The following is a 12,207-nucleotide window of genomic DNA, read 5'->3' on the forward strand; positions in this document are numbered from 1 at the left end:
AATGAGTCTAAAATTACATACCTATGAATTTGTGGTGAAGTTCTCTTTCAAAAATCGCCCAATTTGGCATTTGGAAAAAGTAGTTAAGAAATTTTGGTATAATCCCGAGTGTGTTCTTTACTGTTTAAAAATCACTGGGCAAAACCTTTTCAAAAACCTTTTGCACCGAGACAGCAAAAAACTGCAACTTTTCAAAAGTTCAAAACCTTCCGAAACTCACCCGAGCCCTCGGGGCTCCAAACTAAACATGCATACTAACTTAAAAACATCATATGAACTTATCTGTGCGATTAAATCGACAAAATAAACTCTTAAACAACGAATTTAGCATAGAAATCTAAGAAAAATCTCAAAACTTTCAAAGTATCAATTTTCACAACTACGGGTCCGAATCACCATAAATGACTTTCGTTTCTTACCAAATTTCACAAACTCATCTTAAATTACATATAAGACCTGTACCGGGCTCCGGAACTAAAATACGGGCCCGATACCCTCAAATTCTAAACGCATTTCTTTTCCAAAACTCATAAATAATTCCAGAAAATAATTTTCTTTAAAAATTCATTTCTCGGGCTTGGGACCTCGGAATTCGATTCCGAGCATATGGCCAAGTCCCATACTTTCCTACGGATCCTACGGGACCGTCAAATCACGGGTCCGGGTCCATTTACCCAAAATATTGACCGAAGTCAACTTAAATTTATTTTACAGTCAAAATTCATCATTTTTCACAGATTTTCACATAATGGCTTTCCGGATACGCGCCCAAGCTGTGCACACAAATTGAGGTGATACTGAAAGAGGTCTTTAAGGCCTCAGAACGTAGAATTCATTTTAAAATAAGTGATGACCGATCATCATATTCATGAAACGCCTTCTTAGTTCATAGGCAGTCAGATTTTCAATCAGCTCATCTAGCTTAAGAGTAGCAATGTTCATTAATTCCTAAATAGCAGTGATTTTGCTTTCCCAAGTTACTGGCAAGACCATTGTCAAGATTTTCTCAACCTTATCTTCATCAAGGATAATTCTTCCAAGAGACTTAAGTTCATTTGTTAGTGTTGTGAACCTTGTGTACATTTCTTGGATGGTTTCTCCTTCCTTCATGGTGAAATTCTCATATTGAGAATACAGTAGTGCTCCTCTTGATCTCTTTACTTGAGGAGTTCTTTCATGGGCCACTTGTAGAGTGTCCCAGATCTCCTTAGCATTAGTACAACTTTGAATTTTGTTGTACTCGTTTGGACCTAGTCCGCACACAAGCCATTTCTTGGCCTTGACATTCTTTTCCCACTTCTTCAAATCTTCAGCAGTACAATCAGCTCTAGTCTTTGGCACATCCACTCCTTCAGCATTCTTCTTTGTAGTAGCCAGAGGACCATCGGCAACAATGTCTCAAAGTTCATAGTCTTCTCCTATGATGTGTTCTCTCATCCTGTTCTTCCACCAGGAATAGTACTGACCATTAAAGAGTGGAGGCCTAGCAGTGGATTGTCCTTCCTAGTTTTCAGGTGGTGCACTCATCTTGATCTGTTCCTAAGGTGTTAGCCTCTTCAAGGATAACCCGCTCTGATACCAATTGATGTTTTGTACTTCAACACCACACAAGAGGGGGGAGGTGATCTGTGTGGTACCCAATTTTCGCTTAACATAGATGGACATGGTTCTTCTATGTGTTCCAACTACTACTGTTGCAGAATAATAAATAAAGAAAATAAAGAACACAGAGATTTTACGTGGAAAATACTTGACTCCAAAAGGTGAAAAAACCTCGACCTACCTTCCGGTAGGATTTTCCCAAACTCTCCACTAAAATCACTGAGCCAAAAACTGCATTTACAAAAACTCTTTTGTAAACCTAGGATTAACTCTAATCCCATTGTGACACACAACCTCAACTGTTGCGACAACTTCAAGTTAACTCTAACTTGAAAACTATAAGTACCTAATACAATTGCTTCTAAATAAGCTGAAAGGTACAATATAAAATCACCTATTACAATTGAACTAGAATAAAAAGACAGACACTTGGAACTGGTTCTTTTATCTGGTTCAAGTTGCTTCAGGTTTGCACGCTTGAATCACACATAAATTGCTTGCAAAATTGTCTTACTATTTTGCTCTTAATTCACGTTTAACTTCTGCTTATGTGTGTTACCTGTAAAAGAGAACAACACTAATATTTAAGGAGTTAGCAATTAGAGATTGACTAGGATACAGATGTTACTCTTCCATGGTGGAAGAGTTCTAGTTGATCTCATACTCTACCTCTATCCTTTTCCTAAACCGTGTTCTCTTTGTGTAATGAGTCTTTCTCCTTATCCAATATGCAACCTTTTCGATCATGATCAGGAGATATCACTTCTGATAAGTTAGGTTTATCTCCTTCACGTGCATCTCACATGTTTGAGTTGATCAGAACTGTGCTTCACAAGATAGACTTGGTCCATGTCTAAGTTCCTTTATCAGTCTTCAAAACTTCACCTTTACTTGGGCCAACATTAACGATATCCCTCCTCGTATCTTTTAATATATATTCCTTTATCATTTTTCTGTTAGTGATATCAGATAAGATACCAGATGAAAAGAGGACAAGATACCCAAAAAGGGCTAATCATTTTTGCTCAGCCCATTAAAGAAATAGAACCGGACTCTTATAGACAGATTCACTCATTTATTTGACACTAATCTTCTACAACAACAACTAATACCCTTCAATCTCCGGCTGGATAAATCCCACTGATTATGTTGTTTCATATAAGTTCATTTGAGACCAATAATGTACAAAATAGAAATAAAACCTTAAATGTACTTGAATTTCTCTAACAAAATCCCTGCATATATTTTCTATGGCAAGAATAAGAGACTCCTAAAACCTTAGGATCTAAAGTAATATAGGACATAAAAAACCATAGGCCGAGCTAATCTAAGCCTCTTAAACAAACTGACTAAAAATTAATTTGTATCCGAAGGGAGAGGGCAATTGGGGTTGTTTCGTCGGAATAAAAAGTTCTATATTTCTTCCTTATAAATGCTGGTTTTGATCTACTGAAGAAATTTTACAGTTATAAACACCGAACTCCCAACTAATTTTTTTTCTTTAGCTTTTCAGATTCCAGTTATGTATTTTTTTTTTTTTTTTTTTTTTTTTGGGTCGAGCCATCAATTTTTCTTGATAGGGGGAATGCTGCTGAGAGAATAATTTATTGTGGAAACAAATTTTTTTAATCATGATTAATTAATATGCATTGCCATTTTAACTTATCATTCCTAAATTTAAATTTATCACTTTGGTGTAAACATGGTCTTTCTATTTTCCTAATATATATAAGGTAATTAGACAACAGAAGTCAGTTTTGTCACGCATCAACACTATAATTCTCACCCAAATTGAATGATCAAAACTGAAAATCACAATTCACGGACGTCTAATCAATAATCCCCTAAACAAAATCTATAAAACTCTGCTAATTACTTACTACCAACAAACACAAAAAAATATGGCAGCCAAGAAACTACTAGCAATAATAGTAGTTTTTTTTGCACTTCTATTGGTGATTCAAAGGCCAAGCAATGCATTCAAAATACTTGAAGAAGATCCAATTTGCGAAGAAGTGAATGATTGTTTTGAGTATTGCGAAGATTTTATAGATGGGATGGCGCGATACGTGACTCGTGAATGTTGTGACAATTTACTTATATTGAATAGTAGGGTAAAATATGTGGACAATGGAGTTCGTAGGTATTGTTATTGCATTGAAGATTTCAGTAATAGTCATTACCATCCTCCTTATCTTCAGAATCGGATTGGAGATCTTACTACAATTTGTGGTATTCATCGTAGTTTTCCCATTTCTGAACACATGGATTGCTCCAAGTAATTTGACTTACTCTCCTTTAATTTATCTCTCTCTTATCCATTTTTTCTTGATTTTATTTTACTTTTGTTGAGGTTGTGGGGTGTGTTCCTTTGGGTATTTTCGTAGTAACTAACGAATATGATTTTTGTCTTTTAAATTTGGTGTTTGCAGGCTTTAGCAAGAGCTTTGAGGAAGTAGTTCGTTCGAATCTGATGCTGCTATATCAATTAGAATATCTTTTATTTTCTTTCCTTTTCCTGAACTTTAATTGGAAGTATAATGATATGTGTAAATGACAGTACATTAAGTCATTAATTATTATTCACCATGGTATGGCACTGCATTATAATTCGCATATATACAGTTAAATCTCTCTATAACATCCTTGTTTATTTCGATATTTTTTTTATAGTAAATGGCTGTTATACACCTATAACAATATTTTACTTTTAAATATTTTTTGGCTATTATAGATAAAACTTATCCAAAAATTAATTATTACTTTTTTTAAAGTTACATATAAAAGATAAGGAAATTATTCAAATTTAAAATCTCAAAAGATATGTATATTTCACTAGGTAAAATATTGAAGAAAGCTAATGCATTATTAATAAATTTATAACTAAAAACAAAGATTTAAACTCTAAAACACACATTTTAAAGCTACTAAAAAATAAAATCGATCTTTCAAAATCGATGGAAGAATTCTGTAACTGTTGTTATTTCATATATTTCATTCTCTTACTACCGATATAACGCTTGAATTTGCGAAAATTCGTGTCCAAATTTTTAGCAAAAAGGTATCCAATGGAAAATAAGTCAAGTGCAAATCTTCAAAACTTATGTCTTATGCAAGATAGAAACTTTGTTCAATGAAAAAGATTGTATGCATATTTTTAGAATTATTATTAGTATTCTTAAAGATTTTATATGGCTGTTATAGAGGGGTAATTTTACAAAGAGGCGTTCTGCATACTATAAATATGGATGTTGTTATTGTAGATAAAAAGTTGTTATAATATAGAGGTAAAATATAACTTAAAAAGTCGGTTATGAGGAAAACTTAGTTTTTATAGTGAATTGCTGTTATATAGGGATGATGTTATAGAGAAGTCTGTAACTTGTCTGCTAACCAGAAGCGAAGCTATATGTGGCCAAGGGTGGTCAACTGAACATACTTCGCTGAAAAATTATATTATATATAGGGTCAAATATTATTTGTTATTAATAAATATATAAAAATAGACTTTGAACACCCTTGCATAGCCAATTGACAAAGGTTATTCAAAATTTGAACATTTTTATTAAATTTTCTGGCATCGCCACTGACCACAAAACACCGGAAAAACTACCTTTTGATAGATACAAAATGCATTCAGTTCCTCGATACTATTGTTTTTTTAGACATGTATACAATGAGAAAGAAGAGAGGTTTAACAAAAAGTAATTTTGTTATATAATTTTTATACAATCAGAAAACAGGAATGGATTTGCTAAATATGTAGAATAGCCATTCAGCAAATGATTCAGTTGCCAATCATAGGAAGTTGAATGTATATATAACGACTAGAATATCACCACTTGCATATCCATATAATTATTCAAACTCTATTTCATTGTCACAACTATTTTAATTTAGCGTTGACAATAAATTCAAAATGCATTATACATGCATGAAAGTAGGTGGAAAATTATCACAAAAATAAATAGACATGTCCCCATCCTGAAATTTTCAATCAAACTTGGCGTTTATCAAAATTATATGTTTAAAAATAGACAAATCGCCAAAAGCCAAATAGACAAGGTTAAGTGTAAGAATTTGTTAATTATACAACCAAATGTTTTATGCAAAACTATGGATATGATATCTTAATATTTTAAGCATATCCTTAATTTTTACCTTCCAAAAATAGGTGTCTTGAATATTTTAATGTGCTACGCAAACAAAAGAAGTTTCCTCTAAGAAAACATTCATGAGTTTTGTAAGCATTTTATTGGTGTATCAATATCATTGTATACTAAATAATAGAAAAGACAATGATTGCCATATGGCATATAAAATAACAATGAATTTTATAACACGTTGCTGTTTAATTTTATAGCAGTATTATCTGTCTTATGTTCACTCTGAAATGTGAATGAGACGAACAAAGTTAGGGAAATTAAGTCCATTACATAACTATTTCCTTTTCTCCCTGCAATAAATAAATATTTTTATTTGGGTTGCACCATATATTGTTTTTAAACCTCGGAAATTCTCCCTCCAAATTTTATATGACATTTTTTTAAAATATTGCGTTCATATTTCAAAAAAGTTGCACTCAATAAGAAGCACGAGCCTTGAGGTACCAATACCAACAAATATATTTAAAACGTAAAGGAAAATGCACAATCCAGCAAATTAGATGCAAAATATGCAATTTACTCTTAACCATGGTTGAGAATTAATTTTTTTTTGTTTATTCTTGGATATTCGAAACCCCCTGATACGAATAATTAGAAGTTGCGTTAGCTTGAGCTTACAATGATAGTAAAGTACTCCTATCAAAAAACTTTTTTATTTTTAAATGTGAATTCGAAACCTCTAATTAAAAGTATCAAAAACATAGGAAAGAAACGGGAAAAAAAATCAGAAATAGCCCAATTTATCAATGCTAATTTAAAATTAGCCATAGTTTCAAAAGTAATTGAACTTTAGCCACTTTTTCATGTAAAAATAAAATCTGAACTAAAATACCCTTAAAAATCTGAAAAAATTTCAGTATAATATATCGGAGTTCGAATTTTTTACATATGAATTCCAACGTAATATGCTTAATTTCATAATGTCATCGGGTTCCAACATAATATGCTGGAAGTTTCTACGCAAGAACTCCATAATCCAACATATTGTGCTGAAACTTTCCGTATTTATTTTCGTCTAGATTTATCTCTATATAACAAAATGGCTATTTTTTAATAATCTTACAAATAATGACTATTTTTCAATTACAAATACGGGTCAGCCTATGCTATTTTGACAAAGAAATAGAGGGAAGACAAGGGTGAAGGTGGGGGTGGTGGGGTGCTAGTTGGCAAAAACGCGTTGATTAAAAGAGAGACATTATTATAAAGGAAAAAAGGGAAAAAGGAACGCGTTTATGAATCAAAAAGTCAGCCTTCACATGTGTCTTTAGTCAATGTGATTTATACTTGCACATATTTTTATCTCATCGCCCTCTACTGTTCCCATATTTTTATTATCAAATCATAGTTTATATATCATCACTCAAAAATAAGTAAGAACACGTTTTACTTTTTCTGTGAAAATATTAGAGTCATGACAGGAGGAAGAGAAATCCTGCACAAAATGAAGGTATGTTGTCTTAATTCGTTGTTATTTGTTTTGTTTGCTTAAAGTATGTTTTAGATGCTTAAATATACTATGTCATTTGTATGTATTTATTTGACTGGAAAAGACCCTTTTTTTGGTTGTTTAACTTTCTGGTTCATGGGTTTTAGTTCATGTGGATATTTATAAGAATTAAAATCCGTGTAGAAGAATTTGATTATTTTGGCGGTAGTTATAGATTATTTTGGCGGAAGCAGAATTTTCGCCAAGAGGATTCAAATAAAAAAAAATAAACACACAAAGAAGTTAAAGGAGATTTAATACCTAATATACATATACATGGAAAAAAAATTAACTATGCAATTTAATTTTCGGGAAGGACGTTCCGCCAACCTAACTGTGCTCCTGATTATAGTAGCAAATCAGTACAGAAAGCTCTAGTGTCTTCAATCACAAGAATAGAAATAACCACTATTTGTGTGGTCAAAAATTAACTTTAGGGAAGGAAGTCGTATAGTCAAAGGTGTCCTGAAGATATTCAGGAAAATGAATGATGAGCTGTGTAAAAGTTTGGCTAAAGCAAGGTTGAAGCTTCATTAAATCAAAGACAGTGAGGACTTCATGTTGCAGTTAATACTACTATGATTGAAGTAGTTTAGGGGGATCCGGTGGTTGGAGAACTAGAGAATTCACAGGTTACGACAACTTCAATGGTTTAGAGAAGAGTTTTAAGTTATATACACCGTCAACATCAGGTCGCTTACCAGGTAACTGAGATTACAAATTTCACATTTTAATGAGGCAATTATTTAGATTTTAAAAAAATTCCTTAGAGAAGACGTGCAGTAGAAAATACGGGTAAGCATGACTGGATTTACTGTGCTCAAGCAGCCCAACATGCTACCTAATCTGCATTCACTCTAAGTATGGCTGAAATTTGACAATGAGGGACGGAGTTGCGTGCTAAGTTATAAGACAGTGATATGATCAAGTTGTGTATGCTGCTACACCAGCAATGGAGTCTTAAATGTTAGCTTTAAGTGGCAAGCAACGGAGTATTTAAAACCATTTGCCCATTCTATGATTCTCAGTGAGGTGAATTGTGAACACCTCTGTTGATTGACTGTGTTCTTAGAAGCTTCTTTGGCATTGTAATTCTTAAAACTGAAATAAACAGAAACCAAGGGAGAGAAAGCGAGGGGACATGGTTAATATCTGATTCAAAGCTTAGCAAACAATTGGAAAGAAGAGGGACTTCAATTTTTCTACAGAGAGGCTATAGAGCTCATCCGCTATGTTGTTTGTTTATGTGTTAGCAGGTAGTCTAAGTGTATCCTCATCTGAGCTTAGTGCTAATGGGCCAAGGTAGTTCCAGCTCAAATTTAGAGAAGTCTAAGTGCATTTTTCTCCTATTTTGGTCTCATGAGTTCCTTCCTTTCCTTTGCTGCTTGAGGATGAAGGATGATTGAACAAAGTAAAGTGCCTTAACTTTGTCTTTGGCTGTTCAAAGTGGGAGTTCAGCTGCTAATTGCAGATTGTTCTGCAATCTTCCTAATAACCAAATATATAACAAAGCTGTCACTGAACTTGTATGCTGTCATAGAAGAGTGTAGTTTGTTGTCTTCGTTACAAAGATATCTGCAGATAGAGTGTATCTAGGGCATTAAGAGATTCTAATGCTACCCAAATTGTAGATTTTTCATGATGGCCGTTGTGTGTGCTTGCATTTGTGAAATATCATTAAAAATTGCTTTCTGCTAGCTGCATTCTAGTTTGTGACCTACTATCTCGATCTTTCAATTTGGCAAATCCTTATGTTGAAATGTGTGGGGTCCTGTTTCGGTCATTATGCAGCTAGGAATTGAATTTATATCCTTGCCACGAGTATTTGATAGATTAAATCATCTTCAAATTGTGCATTACACGGCAATCACTTTCTTGATCAGTACAACAATCATTAATGCTTGCACTGATTAAAGAAAAACGATCATTAATGCTTTCTGTTTTTTTGTTACTATTTCTGAATTTCCTGTTGTTCTTTTCTTTAACAACTGAATAACCAATTCCTACACCATAAGAGAAGGCTGACTTCCACACTACTGCCTATAACTGGAAACACGATTTCAGGCAGATTTGACTGTCACTGGAATTTGTTCTCTAATTTCATTAACTTTCTTTCCTTATATCTTTAAATTGCTTTAATAGATAACCATCGAGTCGATATCATTGGACATAAGTCCATAACTTCATAGCTTGTACATATTTCACGATTTCTAACAGCTACTCTAGGCAGGTCAAGCAGTCAAGTTTTAGTTGAATTAGATTTTATTCTACTTCTTTCAAATAGTAGTTGCTCATGTAAAAATTTAGGATTGTTCTGTTTGCGAAGGGTTTCCTGTGGAATTTTCTCTCCAACTCTTTAATAATGCTTTCTAGTCTATGCCACCTTGTTTTGTTGATGAGGTACTGCTTTCTGCAATTTGTTAGATGACTTCATTTTGGTTATTAGGCCTTCACGGTTTGCTTTCTTCCTTCTAGTCCCACAGAAAGTTAATTGGCCTAATGGTCAAGGAATCATTGTTCTCATACTAATGTATTTATTACATGTCTTGCTCAGGAAAGGGCATGTTTTATCCCATCCATGCCAGACTCACCTGATACAAGAGGAAAAGGCGGAGCATCAAAGCGGATTGTTCATGGGTCCCACTTGGTGAAGGGAAAGTCTAATCATGCCATGGAAGATTGTTTAGTTTGTGAGTTTAAGCAAGTCAATAACAATGAGTTGGGCCTATTTGCAATCTTTGATGGACATATGGGCCATGATGTCGCAAACTACTTGCAGACAAACTTGTTTGGCAACATTTTGAAAGAGGTAATGCAAAATTTTCAAGAAGAGCTCGCAGTCCGAATGTCTATTCTAAATCTCTTTCTTGCATTCCTGCAAAGTCCTCTGGTCCTTGCTGTTTATGTTACCATTTTCTCTCCTGTTACTCCCATTGTTCTTATTCAATCATTTTCTCATGCATCATCTGTCTCTGTGAGCAGCATGACTTTTGGACTGATGCCGAGAGTGCAACTCGTAGAGCTTATCAAACAACAGACAAAGATATTCTGGAAAAAGCATTCCAATTGGGAAAAGGAGGTTCAACTGCAGTTACTGCAATGCTGATTAATGGTCAAACACTTGTAGTTGCAAATGTGGGAGATTCTCGAGCAGTCATATCCAAGAAGAGTGTTGCAAAGCAGCTATCAGTTGATCATGAGCCAAACAAGGAAAAGGAGATTATTGAAAGCAAAGGCGGTTTTGTTTCTAACCTTCCAGGTAGTTTACGTGCTTATGCTTCAAGTTTAGTTTTAGTGGCATAGATGATTTCACTCTCTCAAAGTGAGTCATTACATATGACCATTTCAGTTTACTTCTCTTTTCTTCATGCTCAGACTTCAAAGTTCTTGAGAACCTCAAAGTCAGCCATCCATCTCAATTCTTGGTCCTGACCATTTAGTATTTTTCTCATTTCTGCAACAATCAAAAGCAAAATATTTTCTCCTTTCTGCTTTTAGAGGGATGAATCGATAACTGTGGCAACTCCATGTGTTCCCACCTTTCGATTCGTATTCTTTTTGCTTCAAGAATATGGGGGACACCAAAGAAGAGGGTTTCCAATAAAATTGATCTTGTATTCAACGGGTGCAATTTTCGTGCACAAAATCTACTAAATGTTCTTTTCGTTGATTAGTATGCACTTGTATTCTATGATCTTGTATTCGACGGGTGCAATTTTTGTGCACAAAATCAACCAACTTAATTTTTCTTTTCATTGATTAGCTTGCAATTGTATTCTATGATCTTGCTTCACACAAGCTGATGCTTTGGAATTTTTATAGGGGATGTACCTCGGGTTGATGGACAGCTTGCTGTTGCCAGAGCATTCGGAGACAAGAGCTTGAAGAGACATCTTAGTTCAGATCCAGATGTAGTTATTGAGTTGATCGATAACGATGTGGATTTGCTCATTTTGGCAAGTGATGGTCTATGGAAGGTGAGCTGTTCTCGAAGTTAGAGCTAAAGTTTGTGTTATACCCCCTCCTTTACTTCCACCACATAAAATACTTCCATTGATAGGTTCCTTTGTTCAGGTGCACTTAAAGATATTACTTCTTTAGTGCATCAGACGCTCTTAAACTTTTGCATGTTGGGTGCTGAACAAAGATTCTGGCCTTTGTTGTTTATATTTGCTTGTTTCTATTCATCTTCTCGAGCCGAGGGTCTTTCGAAAACAGCCTCTTTACCTTTCCAGAGTAGGGTAGGGTTAAGGTCTGTGTACACACTACCTTCCTCAGATCCCACTTGTGGGATTTCATTGGGTTTGTTGTTATTGTTGTTCTGAACAAAGATGCTAGGATATCTTGAGGAGGATGTTGTGTTCGCTCTTGTTAGTCAGTTATTGATATTTGCTTCACCTATTTGTAGGTAATGTCCAACCAAGAGGCAGTGGACTGCATTAAGAACATGAAAGATGCAAAAGCAGCAGCTAAACAATTGGCAGAAGTAGCTATTTCAAGGAAAAGCAAGGACGATATTTCCTGCATAGTTGTAAAGTTTCAATGAAAGCGAGTCCTTTTGCTAGTAAAAGCTGGCTGTACAAATTTTTTGAAGTGATAATATTTTCACGCAGAATTGTGCTTTATTAAGTTGAAAATATTTCCAGTGAATCAAGATTAGTGGCATCCAAACATTTCCACTTGTATAAGAAATTGTTGACAATGTATTCATTGTTACGTATTGTATATTCATTTTCTCAGATAAAGATGTTAGATCTCCTCTAAGCAGAGTCTGTATTTGTTTTCTCAAAACTGTGCATGTTACCTTAAATAATTAATGGTGCAAATAAGTACTTAGAAATACAGATGCTGAAGAGTTCCTCCTTCAACCACTTGGTTGAGCTAATTCAGTATTTGGACTTTTATATATTTTATAGAGAATTTTTTATAAAGCACTACAGTTTAGAGTCT

At 34.2% G+C, this 12,207-nt stretch overlaps 1 protein-coding gene and 1 long non-coding RNA gene across 2 annotated transcripts; both read left to right on the forward strand.

Moving 5' to 3' along the window:
• Positions 1 to 3,436: 3,436 nt before the first annotated feature.
• LOC107786313 (uncharacterized) lies at positions 3,437 to 4,206 on the forward strand. The gene is made up of 2 exons (XR_012695984.1): positions 3,437 to 3,880; positions 4,035 to 4,206. It is a non-coding gene; the product is annotated as an uncharacterized LOC107786313 (long non-coding RNA).
• A 2,836-nt stretch (positions 4,207 to 7,042) lies between these two features.
• On the forward strand, positions 7,043 to 12,002 carry LOC107786314 (putative protein phosphatase 2C 58). Its single transcript, XM_016607775.2, has 5 exons — positions 7,043 to 7,218; positions 9,812 to 10,066; positions 10,240 to 10,516; positions 11,080 to 11,234; positions 11,666 to 12,002. Exons 1-5 carry the CDS (start codon positions 7,183 to 7,185, stop codon positions 11,801 to 11,803), a joined length of 861 nt encoding a protein of 286 aa, XP_016463261.1. The 5' UTR covers positions 7,043 to 7,182; the 3' UTR covers positions 11,804 to 12,002.
• Positions 12,003 to 12,207: the final 205 nt, after the last annotated feature.

This window comes from Nicotiana tabacum, chromosome 10 (assembly GCF_000715075.1).
Source record: "Nicotiana tabacum cultivar K326 chromosome 10, ASM71507v2, whole genome shotgun sequence".
Classification (NCBI taxonomy): domain Eukaryota; kingdom Viridiplantae; phylum Streptophyta; class Magnoliopsida; order Solanales; family Solanaceae; genus Nicotiana; species Nicotiana tabacum.